The sequence below is a fragment of the Lycorma delicatula genome, chromosome 1, assembly GCF_047948215.1.
Source record: "Lycorma delicatula isolate Av1 chromosome 1, ASM4794821v1, whole genome shotgun sequence".
Classification (NCBI taxonomy): Eukaryota; Metazoa; Arthropoda; class Insecta; order Hemiptera; family Fulgoridae; genus Lycorma; species Lycorma delicatula.
The window spans coordinates 29,730,841-29,747,706 of NC_134455.1; the positions used below are offsets into that span (position 1 = coordinate 29,730,841).

General features: G+C 31.0%; 1 protein-coding gene across 1 annotated transcript in view; it reads right to left on the bottom strand.

The window, feature by feature from the left end:
• CstF64 (cleavage stimulation factor subunit 2 CstF64) overlaps positions 1–16,866 on the bottom strand; it is a 70,818-nt gene that overhangs the window by 7,900 nt on the left and 46,052 nt on the right. The window contains exons 6-7 of the mRNA XM_075382236.1: positions 5,741–5,981; positions 5,151–5,298 (exon numbers count right to left, since the gene is read on the bottom strand). Of these exons, the coding sequence (XP_075238351.1) occupies positions 5,151–5,298; positions 5,741–5,981 (389 nt within the window). The remainder of the gene's footprint in view (positions 1–5,150; positions 5,299–5,740; positions 5,982–16,866) is intronic.

The window sequence follows — 16,866 nt, forward strand, 5'->3', positions numbered from 1 at the left end:
TTTACAAGCAAAGCATGAATAATTTTAAGATATACAGTTAACATTCAAAGAATAGAATCATAATTTCTACATATTAAAATTAAATTTCAAACCACTTATCAAATTAGTTTTTTCTTTTGAAAAATCATTCTTTCAAACAAACACAGAGCATGAACTTTAATTAGACAACAAATTAAATTGCTTATGTTGGAAATCAAATGTCCAATACAAAAACATAATAATTACTCTGACTTTTATTTTGTACTTATGGCTGTATACAACAAAATAACCAAAAGTAACTTCCTTTTTTGTGTATTCCTACAAAATAATGAACTTTTAATTATTTACAATTTTAGCAAATTGGATGTCACTGAAATTGTAATAAACATATTTTTGTTGTAATAAATTTTCAAAACATAATTAACTGATAAACATTAAAATTAGTCATAATTACCTTAAATCTTTATAGGTTAGTAATTACACAAGATATATCAATCCAATTATAACTGTCTACTAACATATGTAAATCGTAATTTCTCCATTTTTTTTTAGCCATACTTTGTAACAACCCATGTGACTACTACTGATATTTGATTACTAATTTATTACTTCAGCAATTTATGATTTCCAGATATGTAAATAAGATGCAGGGATCACACTATAATAATGGTTTTTTGTATTAAAAAAAATTATAAAAATTCTAATTAACACACACAATAAGTTAAAAGAACAAGTGAACAATTATCTCTGTGTTTAGAATACCCTTAGTTTTCAATCAATTTATTTACTCTTTGATAATATCAAAACATGTTTAATAATCTTCATTAGTATTATAAGCCAGAGATCAGCTGCTGCTGGATAAACCTCTATAAAATAAAATCTTGCAAAGAAAAAAGAATAGAAAATTCAAGTCTTGGGACTTGTTAGTTGGTAAAACAACATTTCTTAGGCAACTAAATTATAATCTGTATATTTATTTTTATTGTAACAACAGGTCGACTACAGTCACCCTACTTCTTTTATGATGAAAGATGAATTTTGTAGGGAGCGATAAGTGTAAAGTGTGACAGGGATTCAAAATTTTAACTTTATGGTTGAAAAATAGAGGTGTTACCAACTCATATACTTTTGTTAGTTCCATTCTTCATTTTTTTGGCTAGTTTAATTACAAATAAATGAACAAGATGCCTAGGCAACCTACATATGTTCTACTTAACATGCATTACATTTATGTGCAATAAAAAAACCTACACTTTAAATTAATTTAACAAAAAAAAATAATAGCAATATTTAATAACATGTGTTCTATTAACTTTACGGCCTTAGTACTAAAGTATTTAATGCTGTTCTTCTTTTAAAAAACTTTCTAGAAACAAACCTGTCAGCTGATTTCTCCAGAGGCGGTCTGGGAAAATTAAAACAGAATTAGTTGTGCATCAGTTAATTAAATAAACGAAGTCAACAGAAACTTATGGTATTTAATCTTGAGGTATTTATATACTTCAGTATATATTACATAAATATATATATTATATTTTTATATAATGTAAACACAAAGAAACTGAGAAAAAATATAAATTAATATATTAGATGTTCAGTAAAAAAAAAAAAAAAAAAACAACAAAAAATACATTCAGCATAACAGTTTGGTGAAACAGCTACAAAAAATATTCTGATAAGCCTAGTCTCCTGTAACATTCATACATTTCAATTAAAATAAATTGAAAAGCTGCACCAAGGTTTTTCTAAATTTATTATAGCAGTAAATATTATTTCCTAAAAAAAATGGAAAAAAATATTAAGAATAAATCAGTCTTCTGTAACCCGTTAAAACTGTAGGTTGTGTGGCAGTGGTAATATTAGTAAAACAGAAATTAATAATCTAAAATTAATTAATAGTCTCTTAATGGAATTAACACAGTTCAAAAAAGGAATAAATCCATGTTTTCCACAATACTACTTCCATAATCAAAATACACTTTAAATAGATTGAATTAATTGCATTATAAAATATCTGTTCATATAACAATAAAAGCAGTAAACTATATCAAATCCAAATATTCTGATATTTCATAGTAACATATTCTGTATTAAAACATTAAATAAGTTTTACATATATATATACATTTTGTTGGATTTAAGTGTCAAAAAAAAATCTAATCAAATTATAAATTTCAATATTTTCTGTAAAAATAAATATATCAATATAATTTCTTGCATATTACAAACAGTTCTTAAACTTACTGAAATTAAAAGAAAAATCTGGCCAGAAAATTGTAGAAGTCATGAAATACCACTTATTTTGTGACTTTTATTTTTACAGCTCATAAGCAGTAGTTAGTTATTTAATTATCTGACAAACTTTCACAATAATTCCTGAATTACCACAAAATGTTATATAAGCATTACCAATGAATCAGAAAAATATATATATATTAATACACTTTTTATACTGAAATATATTTTAACTAAGTTGAGCTGAAATTTTTTTAATAAAATTTACCGATTCAACGAAAAATGTGAATATATATACAAACTTTGGAGTTAATGCAGAAAATGTTTACCCCTCTAACATTGGATATGTGGTTATATATTACTTGGTTGCAATTTGAAATCAACTTACTATTTTTTTTCTCTCTATAGAAAATACAAAATTATTTTTATTAATAGTAACTTTGCCTTTTGGTTAAAAACTGAATGTTCACTTTCATTACAGATGTAATTCTTAGATAAAAGTTTAAAGTGATCAGCTTTAAACTTATATATATTTATTTTAATAGTTACTATCAATTATTTTCAGTATAATGTAAATGTAAATTTATTTTTGTTATTAGGGATTAATCATTTTGCTTCCATTTTTCTTTTTTTTTAGATTTAAGTAATAAATCTACTGAAAGTAAGTAAGAAGTTGGTAAATTATTTTTTAATGCAGACAACCAGCATAAGCATAAAAAAACATTTCACATTTTCAATCAACAATTTCAGTCAAACAAATAATAAAAAATATATATTTTTACTTACTAAGTTCTATAAAGATAACCTATTATTACTAACATATAAATAATAATAATTACAAATACTATAAATTACTAATAAATCAGTAATTTAAATGATAACACAATTATTGTAAACACTTATGAGGGTCATTCAAATATAAACTGGAATCTATTTACATAGCTTCATTGATATTAGGTAAAATTACAAATTAGTTACCTTATTTTTCTATATAGTTTTCTTCAACAGAAATACATTTATTTCTCCACCTAATAGATAGCTTCCTGATCATCTCATCAAAAAAACAAGATGGCTGCCCAAATAACCAATTGTGCACTGTGGCATCATATTAGAATCTTTCCCCTCCTAAAGCTTCTTTCAGGAAACGAACATATGGAAATCACACCATAACAAGTCTGGACTGTACAATGTATGTTCAAGAGGTATCCAATGAATTTTTGCAAGTCTGAGCTACTGTATGCTGCTGTGCATTGTTGTGGAGAATCAATGATGTGAATCGGTTGCTGTCATTTGTTGCAATAAGCAGCCCTGATGTCATTCAGAGTAGTATGCCGTATTTACAGTCCTTCATTCATGCAGAAAATCAATAAGTATCACACCTTTTGAATCCCAAAACAAAGTACCGAGAACTTTTCCAGCTAATAAGCATTTCTTGGCCTTGGTCGATGCTCCCTCACCACTTTTCTGCACTCCATACTTGTTCTCTTGCTTTCCGAGGTGTACTGGTGGATCCACATTTTATTGTAGGTCACAATATGATCCAAAGAAATGGCTCTACTTTTTTCTTAAAGCGATTCAGAAGCTGCTGACAGATGCCTTTCTGGACATTTCTCTTTGTTCCAGTGAGAAGACATGGAACCTACCTTGTTGATACTTAGCTGCATCCAAGAGTGTCTGATAACAATGAATGCCCACTCTCAACATTTATGTCCAACTCTGATGCAATTTAAGCAATGGTTATGTGGTGGTCATCTTCCACAATGTCACCAACCAATGTTGTCATAATTGATGTTGGTCTATGGACGATGTCTGTGACTTTTTGTTCTTCAGTGCATCACGGCCACTTGAAAATTTTTTTGACCCAATCAAACACTTGAAATCTGGACAGGATAGAATCTCACATCTCCTGCTTAGACATTCTGCTAGTCACAAGGGAATGTGACTGATGAATATGGCTGGTCAATTGCTCCCCTTTACAGATATCCAACTACACAGAGCAGCCCACCATATTTACTACTCTTCCTCAGTCCACACAGCAAAATTTCCGTTATCTCATGAATCATCCCTTGAAGTTATCAGACACAGTTACAAACTTCTTAGAAATTAGCCAATGAAAAACTAAAATTAATTAAATGTAACCATATTTAGGTAACTAAAATAACTGCTATACATTAAACTTAGCCAATAAAAGAGAAAAGTAGTTTTGACGGAGCCCAGTTAACTTGGGTAGGTGAAACTATGCAACTAATTACATGAATGAGTATACTGGATTATGAAACTGATGGGTTGACTAGGGTTGAAGGGTCTTTTTTCATCAGTATACAATTATGCTAGTTTGGATTTATCTCATAATATGGATAGTGTTTAGAAGGTATTTAGTTGACTGTACTTGGATCACGTCTTTTTCCTTAAAAGAGATGGCACATCTTTATCAAATATTTCTGATGAACACAACCAAAGTCTAAATCAATTCATAAGTTTCCATATGTGCATCCTGATCAGAAAGAAAGCTTTCCTTCTAAGTTTAAGAAGGAACTTTTCTTCCAAAAGATGATGCACTTGATCAACCTGAAGGTGAGATTTCATCTCAGTGTGTTGAAAATATTATTCAAAATTAGAGTGAAAAGCCATTTGCCTCTTCAGCTTTGTTTTGTGATTATTTCTCAACACATTCTCCAGGTTATACCTAATCTAAGATTGGGATATAAGACTCAGCTTTACTGATATATAGCTGGTAGTAAGGTCCACCCAAACACAGTTCCACAATTGCCAACTTGCTGAAGTATTAAATATATTTAGAATTTTCTAACGCATCTAGCAAACACATTTTCACTTTTGTTAACTGTAATAATGTTTCATTAAAAATGTTGTGATTCTGCTGCTATTAACATACTCTCTATTATCTGTATTCTAAAATTATAAAGAAAAACTCTTACTGATCAACAGGTGGAGGATAACTATCTCTAAGAGGTGCCATATTAGGTAAAGGAGCACTGGGTGGCATCCTCATATCCTGGTCTCCCATTCTACCCATACGTGGATCAATGGTTGGAAGTGAACGCATATCCATATCTTGAGTACTTACTGAAATAAAAATTGAATTATTATGTAATCAAACATTATTCTTTATAATTAGAAAAATTGGAAAATATAATGTGTAGTAACAAAAAAGAAATTCTAAATAAACAGCATAAGTGCTACATATTATGATCCTATAAATTTCTACCTATGGTACCTTGTTTCACCACTAAAAAACAAAGGAACACACAAGACTTCTTTCTTGTATATATCAATTGCTTATAAATAGCAGTAATTTTTCCATTCCTTCCTCTGTAATACAAATAAATGTTAATCATGCTTCTTAAGTAAGAAAAAAAATGTAGGTGAATTCACCTAAAATAGTCATTAAAATTTAAGTGAAGTGTTTTTGACAAATTTATCTCAATAATGGAAAATCTATACATTGACTATTGTTTTTCTGTTAACACAATTATTCTTGGTACCATAATATTAGGCTGAACATTACCTCCAAATGGTTGAGAAGTTGCAGTAGAATTAAGCTCTCTAGTGACAACTGCAGGAGCCTGAATCGGTCTTGACACAACAGGTGTAACACCAGGTGCTGTGGCAGTTACTGCGGGTGAACTATTCCATTGTGATTCTGATGTAAATTCTGGTCGAACAGGTGGAGCTACTGTTGTACGTATACCACCACTATCAGCAGCTGCAAGAGGTACAGGCACTGGATTTGTTTTATGTAACATTGTCTGTAACAAATCAAAACACACTTGTAATTTATTTATTTTATAACTACAGGCTAATCACCCAATTACATTTACTTATGAAAGATGAATTTTGTAGAAAATGAAAAAGGAATTGTACTAATTAATTAGAATCAACACATAATACTATAATAAACAAAAAATCCTTTCTGTGTGGCAAATGGGTTCTACAGAGGCAAAATTTGTAGGATGGAGATTTTCTAATTACTGCAAAAGGTTAATGATAAAATACAATAACAAATAATAAATAAAACAACAAAACTTTTTTTTTATTGCACATAGGCGCGAATGTTACTAAATATATAATTATTACAAATATGATATTAGTTTTGCTTAATAAAACAATCAAAACTGAATGAGGAAAATGAAATTAGAAATGATTCTAAACAAATGTAAACCTAAATCATGTTTTAGTGAAAAAAAAATCTCCAGAATCAAATAATTTACACCATTCATTGCTAAATATTATTATTTTGTATTATTAACACCACAATAATATTTTTAGAATACTGTAATTGTACAGAAAAGTGACATAGGTGTTTGGTAAGATTCTGAAAAATCACTCACAAATTAAACACTACTACTCCAGGTAAATATGATATATGTTGAAACAAACAAAACTCTTATATGCTTAAATTATTGGGCAGATTAGTAAACTATACGATTAACTTCCATTCTGCTAGAACACACCAATTTTCTTGTACCTATCTATAATAAGCAGTCCATGTAATATCACCTAGCCAGGAGTGCAGTAGTAAAACTGACTAAAAATATATATATATACAAGAGAAAATAAATCAATCTAGTCATCAATACTCAATCCAACCCCTTACTTCATGATGGATGATACATGGTTCCACCTCAGTGTCTACGTTAATTTGCAAAATTTTCAAAATTTGTCAGTCAAAATCCCACAACAAATGTTCGAGCTATCGCTGCATGATGTAAAGATTGGAGTGTGGTGTGCACAGTGAAATTTTCTTCACATAGTGAACTCAGTGCGTTATATTGCCAACATCTTCCAGCCCTTCATAGAGCAACTGATGCCAGATGAATGAGTTCCGTATATTAACAGCAGGACGGTGCAACAGCACACACTTCCTTGGAAGCAGAGCATTCAGTTTTCACAACTGACAGGACTATCTTGAAGGATTTATGGGCTCCATAGCCACCTGATCTATCCACTTGTGATTTTTATTTGTGTGGAAACCTGAGTTACAGCAAGTTGCTATAACTCACTGTGAAAGTGATTCACTGGGCCAAACTGTGCCTGGACCAAGGTGGTCAACGTTCCATAAGAACATTCTGTAAGAGATGAAAGAACCCAAGTAAGTAGGTAATTATGTTTCACTTGCATAATATCACCTTACAGTTCATGTGTTCTTCGCTTGTTTTGGTTCGGTTTATCTTGGGCAACTGTATATAGAATGAGCAGTACTACAAGTTGATTAAATTAAAATGTTCTACAACCACTTAAAAAAAAAACTTAAATGAAACATGTGCTTTGATTGTTAAACAATTATAATCAGTATATACATAGTAAATATTAAAAATTAATAATTATATTTGTGTTTGTTAACTAAAGTAAAGATTTACAACAAATAACAATTTTTGAAGTTTGTGTCAGCCAACTTAAAGCTAAACATAAAGCTACGTAAAGTTAGAACCTCAAGTCAATCAATCAATCAATCAATCTGAGCAAATAAGAACACGTTGAAATGTTGGGCTAATTATATTTAAGGCCTTATTAATAGCAAACAGCTCTGCGAAAATACTGGTGATGCTGTGGAGGCCAAACATGTATTCTGCTGCCTACCACAAAACGGAATTAATGTTTTTAAAGCCATCTGTATAAACTATAACATCATACTATTTATAATATTTTTATAATTGCATGTTTAGGAATTAAATCTAATTTAAGGCATGATTTATTATATTAAAAAGTTTTTATATGCAATTTATTTAATAATCTTTGTAGAATTTATAAAATTAAATGTAATGATTAAATGACATCTATTAAGGAAAAACAAATAGATTTTTTAAAACTATATTTCTTGATAATTATAAAAATTACAAAAATAATAAATTAGGTTTATCTAATATGGCAGACCATCTAATAAACAATTAACATTCTATTTCTGATATTAACACAAATTTAGAAATATTACAAATTAATAAAGATGACATAAAAGTAAATATATTATAATAATATAACATATGAGTATATAAATATAAACAAAATTTCAATTTGTTAAACTATCAGACAGTGTTTGAGGGAGACAATCTCATAAAAACTGTAACAGATTGCAACCCTCGTATAAATTAATATGCAATTTTCATTATTTTTGTACTTTATTTTAAAATTTTTATTATGCAATAACAATATTATTTCAATCATAACTTAGGATGTAGAATCCTGTGAAAGTACTTTAATGGAAAAATTAGGGTAAGATATGTTTTACCTAAATATTCTGTACAAGAAGGTTTATTTTAATAGAATTTAAATATTACATTATTATCAATATAAATTGGTATAGGAACAAGATTTTTATAATAGTTCCATCCAATTTACTGAATTCATCACAAAAGAACAGCTTAGATTCTACTTGAAGTGATTATGCATGAAATCATCCATATAAGAACATCTATAAAAATAAATAGTTTTTCAATTAATCCTAATGAGCTTTGGTTTCATCGTTGTTCTACAGTAGAGAATGTCCTGTAAAACTGGATTTTTACACTTACAATATAAAATTAACAGAAATAAAAATGAAATGACAGATGTGATTATGATAGAAATTATTCACCGATAGAAAAAATTCCATGTAGAAAAAAAAACAGAAAAAATTTTCATGTATAAAAATGTTCATGTTTTTCTGTTCAGATAACATTACAATACACGTAGGTAATTTCATATGAAAAAAATTTTATAGTTGAAAATATAAAATAATGCCTATCTCTAGCATGGTTGCAGCACAATATATATATTACTAAGGATGTCAATTTTCCAGAACAGAAAAAGGTAATTTGAAACTCCTTGGATTTTATTGGAGAATTAACCTGACGTTTAAGTCTCCATGTGGTGCACGTGCATAGGAGAGCTCTCTGAACGTCGCTCGCTGAATGTAGCTCTCTCTCACAGTAAGACCTCTCTGAACTAAATCGGAAGTACTCACGGAAGTGTTACTACTGAGTTTACTGTAAGGATACGGGGAAATCTGTCCTCCCAAATCAACTTTAACCTTTAGGCATGATGGAATAGTCAATCAATCTGATAACTAACCCAGAAGGTAATCTTAAAGGAGATTATCTCAGTGTAATTCCCCACTGTATGCGGTGAAACTAGATCTTCGGATTCTGGGGAACCTAGACCCTCATGCTTGGAAATAATTGAGCTTCCTGGAAAACCTTCAAATGCACTTACTAGACTAAAAACTAAGACAAAACACTTCTTGCAACATTTAACGTCAACACACTTACAGAGACTGGCAAGCTAAAACAACTGACTGACAAACTAGACACAAAAAATATACAAATAAGCACTACAAGAAACTTGGTTTAGTGATGAAGTTCATATGGACTCATGAAATTATTGGACTTACAAAGGAAAACCAGCCATCACAAACAGTGGTGGAGTAACCATTTTAGGAACAGCTTTGCAGTAAAAAAAAATCACAGGAAGCATAATTAATTTTTCATCTGTATCAGAAAGAATACTATCCCCCTGAATTACACAATATTATTATAATTTTAAAAATGTCATTAAAATCAGTACTAGGAAATCATATTAATAATGAAAAATCCAATAATTTGTATGAAAACAAGAGGTGGGTGGTTGCTTTTATAAGGCTTCTCTAAAAACCTACAGTCAAATTAAAACTAATTAAAGTAATGCATATTTCAGAAAAATATAATACAAATAAACAAATAGTCCATTTGTCTTTGGAGTCTACTTGTACATTCAGTTAACAGGAAACGTGGTCGAGGTCAAATTCAAAACAACGGAAAATTCTCGTTGATAAAATACAAACGGTTAACTGTTAATCCAATTAAGAAATTAATAAAAACCTTTTTCAAAGTATTTAGTGTAAGGGCAAACGAGTAACAAATATTAAATTTCTAAAACGATCCACTAATGATATGATTATAGCAAGTTAAAATGTCTGTTCATTAATATTTTAATTTTCACTAAGAAACATTATTACGATAATACCGTATATCGAAAAAATTAGCAAAATTGGCTGATAAACCACTTACTGACTGCAGAAACAGCCGTATTATTGTGTCTCAATTCTTATAATAACAAGATAATTTTTTTTTTTTTTTTTTTTTTTTTGTCTTCAGTCATTTGACTGGTTTGATGCAGCTCTCCAAGATTCCCTATCTAGTGCTAGTCGTTTCATTTCAGTATACCCTCTACATCCTACATCCCTAACAATTTGTTTTACATATTCCAAACGTGGCCTGCCTACACAATTTTTCCCTTCTACCTGTCCTTCCAAAATTAAAGCGACTATTCCAGGATGTCTTAGTATGTGGCCTATAAGTCTGTCTCTTCTTTTAACTATATTTTTCCAAATGCTTCTTTCTTCATCTATTTGCCGCAATACCTCCTCATTTGTCACTTTATCCACCCATCTGATTTTTAACATTCTCCTATAGCACCACATTTCAAAAGCTTCTAACCTTTTCTTCTCAGATACTCCGATTGTCCAAGTTTCACTTCCATATAAAGCGACACTCCAAACATACACTTTCAAAAATCTTTTCCTGACATTTAAATTAATTTTTGATGTAAACAACTTATATTTCTTACTGAAGGCTCGTTTAGCTTGTGCTATTCGGCATTTTATATCGCTCCTGCTTCGTCCATCTTTAGTAATTCTACTTCCCAAATAACAAAATTCTTCTACCTCCATAATCTTTTCTCCTCCTATTTTCACATTCAGTGGTCCATCTTTGTTATTTCTACTACATTTCATTACTTTTGTTTTGTTCTTGTTTATTTTCATGCGATAGTTCTTGCGTAGGACTTCATCTATGCCGTTCATTGTTTCTTCTAAATCCTTTTTATTCTCGGCTAGAATTACTATATCATCAGCAAATCGTAGCATCTTTATCTTTTCACCTTGTACTGTTACTCCGAATCTAAATTGTTCTTTAACATCATTAACTGCTAGTTCCATGTAAAGATTAAAAAGTAACGGAGATAGAGAACATCCTTGTCGGACTCCCTTTCTTATTATGGCTTCTTTCTTATGTTCTTCAATTGCTACTGTTGCTGTTTGGTTCCTGTACATGTTAGCAATTGTTCTTCTATCTCTGTATTTGAACCCTAATTTTTTTAAAATGCTGAACATTTTATTCCAGTCTACGTTATCGAATGCCTTTTCTAGGTCTATAAACGCCAAGTATGTTGGTTTGTTTTTCTTTAATCTTCCTTCTACTATTAATCTGAGGCCTAAAATTGCTTCCCTTGTCCCTATACTTTTCCTGAAACCAAATTGGTCTTCTCCTAACACTTCCTCCACTCTCCTCTCAATTCTTCTGTATAGAATTCTAGTTAAGATTTTTGATGCATGACTAGTTAAACTAATTGTTCTGTATTCTTCACATTTATCTGCCCCTGATTTCTTTGGTATCATTACTATAACACTTTTTTTGAAGTCTGACGGAAATTCCCCTTTTTCGTAAATATTACACACCAGTTTGTATAATCTATCAATCGCCTCCTCCCCTGCACTGCGCAGTAATTCTACAGGTATTCCGTCTATTCCAGGAGCCTTTCTGCCATTTAAATCTTTTAATGCTCTCTTAAATTCAGATCTCAGTATTGTTTCTCCCATTTCATCCTCCTCAACTTCCTCTTCTTCCTCTATAAAACCATTTTCTAATTCATTTCCTCCGTATAACTCTTCAATATATTCCACCCATCTATCGACTTTACCTTTCGTATTATATATAGGTGTACCATCTTTGTTTAACACATTATTAGATTTTAATTTATGTACCCCAAAATTTTCCTTAACTTTCCTGTATGCTCCGTCTATTTTACCAATATTCATTTCTCTTTCCACTTCTGAACACTTTTCTTTAATCCACTCTTCTTTCGCCAGTTTGCACTTCCTGTTTATAGCATTTCTTAATTGCCGATAGTTCCTTTTACTTTCTTTATCACTAGCATTCTTATATTTTCTACGTTCATCCATCAGCTGCAATATATCGTCTGAAACCCAAGGTTTTCTACCAGTTCTCTTTATTCCGCCTAAGTTTGCTTCTGCTGATTTAAGAATTTCCTTTTTAACATTCTCCCATTCTTCTTCTACATTTTCTACCTTATCTTTTTTACTCAGACCTCTTGCGATGTCCTCCTCAAAAATCTTCTTCACCTCCTCTTCCTCAAGCTTCTCTAAATTCCACCGATTCATCTGACACCTTTTCTTCAGGTTTTTAAACCTCAATCTACATTTCATTATCACCAAATTATGGTCGCTATCAATGTCTGCTCCAGGGTAAGTTTTGCAGTCAACGAGTTGATTTCTAAATCTTTGCTTAACCATGATATAATCTATCTGATACCTTGCAGTATCGCCTGGCTTTTTCCAAGTGTATATTCTTCTATTATGATTTTTAAATTGGGTGTTGGCAATTACTAAATTATACTTCGTGCAAAACTCTATAAGTCGGTCCCCTCTTTCATTCCTTTTGCCCAGCCCGTATTCACCCACTATATTTCCTTCCTTGCCTTTTCCAATGCTTGCATTCCAATCTCCAACTATTATTAAATTTTCATCTCCTTTTACGTGTTTAATTGCTTCATCAATCTCTTCGTATACACACTCTACCTCATCATCATCATGGGCGCTTGTAGGCATATAGACGTTAACAATCGTTGTCGGTTTAGGTTTTGATTTTATCCTTATTACAATGATTCTATCGCTATGCGTTTTGAAATACTCCACTCTCCTCCCTATCTTCTTGTTCATCACGAAACCTACTCCTGCCTGCCCATTATTTGACGCTGAGTTAATTACTCTAAAATCACCTGACCAAAAGTCGCCTTCCTCTTCCCACCGAACCTCACTAATTCCTACTATATCCACATTTGTCCTACCCATTTCCTTTTTTAAATTTTCTAGCCTACCAACCTTTTTTAAGCTTCTAACATTCCACGCTCCGACTCGTAGAATGTTATTTTTTAATTTTCTGGTGACCCCTTCCTTAGTAGTCCCCACCCGGAGATCCGAACGGGGGACTATTTTACCTCCGGAATATTTTACCAAGGAAGGCGCCTCCATTATTGGTATGTGAAAATGCAGAGAGCCACATTTTCTTGGAAAAAAAGCAGCTGTAGTTTTCCATTGCTTTCAGCTGCGCAGTACTCAGAGGACTGAGTGATGTTGATATGGCCGTTTAAGTCATTGTGACTTACGCCCCTAACAACTACTGAAAGAGCTGCTGCCCTCTTTCAGGAATCATTCCTTAGTCTGGCTCTCAACAGATACCTCTCCGATATGGTTGCACCTTCGGTCCAGCTACTCTGTATCCCTGAGCACTCAAGCCCCCTCACCAACGGCAAGGTCTCATGATTCATAGAGGAGGAACAAGATAATAGAAAAGCTAAACTTGGCATTTTAATTTTTTTTTTTTTTGATACTAGTTAAATTAAAAACGGGTGAAATTATTTTTAAATAAATTCTTTATATTTTTCAGGTCGACCGGGTACAGATTATCCGGCTCTAGTAGAGGTCCCTTACACAGACTTCTACTGCGACGAACAACCGTAAAGGGGTTTCTTTGCAGACACAGAAACAAACTTGTGTCTCGGGACAGGACGGTGAGGATCCCGAAATGAGCCGATCGCTTGCTCGAGTTCTCCTCACGATCGAGCCACGCGCTTATTTCAAATTCAACTTCTAATTTGTCTCTAATCAAATTAGAGGCCAAAAAGCATATTTAATCTTATAATTTGTTCTCAAAATATGTCGTCTAAGTATTCAATTACATGGTTATATACGAATTTCGTATATATTTTTTTAATTAAATGGTTTAAATAATTATTTTTCAGACAAAAATAAATTTAAAGAATTGATAAAACGACTGCTTTAATTTCGAAAAAAATCTTATTGATTAATATGTTTAAAAAAAAAAAAAAATCGTAATTCTATTAGGCTGAAAAAGTCTTCGCTGTTTTTAATTAGAATTTAATGCTGGGAAACGATAACTTTTCAACGTCCTAATAGATTAATAATTATTAATGAAATAAATAACAAAGTTTTATTGATTTTTGTCCGCCATTTTGAATTTTTAAAAACGAATTTAAAATTCGTAATATACGACTTGAAAAACCCTTGTATAGGGAATTTTATAAAACAACAATGCATTATTTCTTTTTTTGCCCATCATTTTGAATTTTGAAAAACTAATTTAAGATTCGTAATAAGCGAATCAAAAAATCTACTGGTACAAATTTTCGTCGAAAATGGACTATCAGAAAAACGTATTGGGTGAAAGGGTTAATGAAATAATAAAAAAATTAAGATAAAAATAATCGAAATAATACATTTATAATTAATCAAATATTTATTTTTTTATTCAAAAATAATTATAAATAATTTTTTCATAAATAAGTATAACTAAAAATTATGAATAAAAGCCGTCAATTAATTCACGTTCAAGTCGTCATTTCTTTATTAGAAGTTGAATTTGAAATACGCGCGTGGATCGACTGTCAGGAGAACTCGAGCAAGAGATCGGCTCATTTCGGGGAAGTTCGTGGCTCCTCACCTTCATGTCTCGAGACACAAGTCAGAAACAAGATGTCAAGCGTGGCACTACAGCGATATAGACGGTCGACAAGTAACCCACCGGGTTGGTCTAGTGGTTAACGCGTCTTCCCAAATCAGCTGATTTGGAAGTCGAGAGTTACAGCGTTCAAGTCCTAGTAAAGCCAGTTATTTTTACACGGATTTGAATACTAGATCGTGGATACCGGTGTTCTTTGGTGGTTGGTTTCAATTAACCACACGTCTCAGGAATGGTCGAACTGAGAATGTACAAGACTACACTTCATTTACACTCATTCATATCATCCTCTGAAGAATTATCTAAACGGTAGTACCGGAGGCTAAACAGGAAAAAGAAAGACGGTCGACAAGCGAGTTTTCTGTGTCCCAACGGGAACTCAGTTCAGTCTGGCCGTGCTCGTCTGTGATTGGTGGTTCAACGTCCGGTGCGATCTCAGCAAATAGCTGTATCCAATAAACGGCCGTCTTTACCATCGACCGAAACTTAATCCTACTAGACCGCGTAGAATTATCACGAAACAACTTCTAGATAACATTTTTCTTTAAAGCGTACGAAAAATCTGTGCCATATAATAACTTGAATGCATTAGTCTTTCACACGCACGAATAAACCTGTTATCGAAGCGGACCAAAAATCTAAAAGCGTGCAGAATACGCATTCGTAGTTTATGTAAACACAGGGAAATGTAACAGTAATTATTAAGATGTATCTTTTAAGAAGTTAATTATTCTCATACATGTCGAATACATTTTACTCAAACGTTAACTACAGGTGAGATTCTTAACACGCATGTTCAATAAAAAAAAAAAAAAAATCACGTAAACGATCTAACGCTAATACCTAATTTTTCAAAATACGTACACTTTTAGTTACGATCTTTACAAAAATTACAATTTTATTTTATAGAACTAAAGTAAATCGTATTTATTAATTTTATTTATGAACTTAGTTTAAGGATTATCAATTATTGTAAATAATAAGGCCTAAACATTCATGCTGATCAAATAAATCAACTGATTTATGAAATAAAACAATAAACAGTAAATGTACAAAACCTAACTTTTTCTTTACTTATTTATTCTGAAAAAAAAAAGTTTAAGCATCAAATAGACTAGATAACATGAAGAGATTCATAGAAAACTATGGGAACAAATTTAATAATCATTAAAAAGATAACAAAAATTATTTTCTATGGAAAGAAAACAATTTTAAAAATTTTTATATTTTATTCTTAAAAATAACAGAAAACCAAACAAAATTATTTACAGCGCGTAAACAAAATAAAAAAAAGTAGTAATAGTAGAATTTAAATAGAACAAAAGGAGTAATATAGCGCCTAAACAAAACAATAATTATATAATCTAATTATACCATGTTATAGGCCTTAATCTGATTAATAAGTTTAAATTTAACTAATAAAACCAATAAATTTAAAAACAAGGGAATAAAGAATTTAAGAACTAATTCCCAAAGGAAAATAATATTAAAACAAAACGATAAGCGAGTAAAACAGAATGAGAATAAATAAAATACACAATGCACAGCATTTTAACAACTGCATCTATCTACTTGTACATGTAAATTAAATATTAACAAGGTAACAATTTGAATTGTCCCAAAAAAACTTAAGTTGGCTGTTTCATTAATTAAAAAAAAAATTAAACATACCCCCACTTGCTTTATACATGTTTCAGTACCTTAAAACTAATCTTTTTTTACATTTTTTATTTAATCAGTTTACCTGTGGCGGCTATTTTTGATATGGTGCGCACACCTATTTTTGTGATTGTAAGGGTTTACAATCTAAACACTTACGAGTCAAGGGTTGACTCACTAAATAAGTGCTCCAAGGGGGTTTCTTGTCTTATTTAGCCCCTATGTTGTTGAAATTGACGTTTTCAATATTTTTAAAATAGGTTTTTAAATTATTAATGATAGGTGGTAATTTAATGAAAACTTAACCCATACCAGTAACCTAATACAATTTTGATTCAAAAATGCTTGCAAAACTTACCCAAACTGAGATTTCAATGACAGCCTACATCTTTTTTCAAGAATTCAT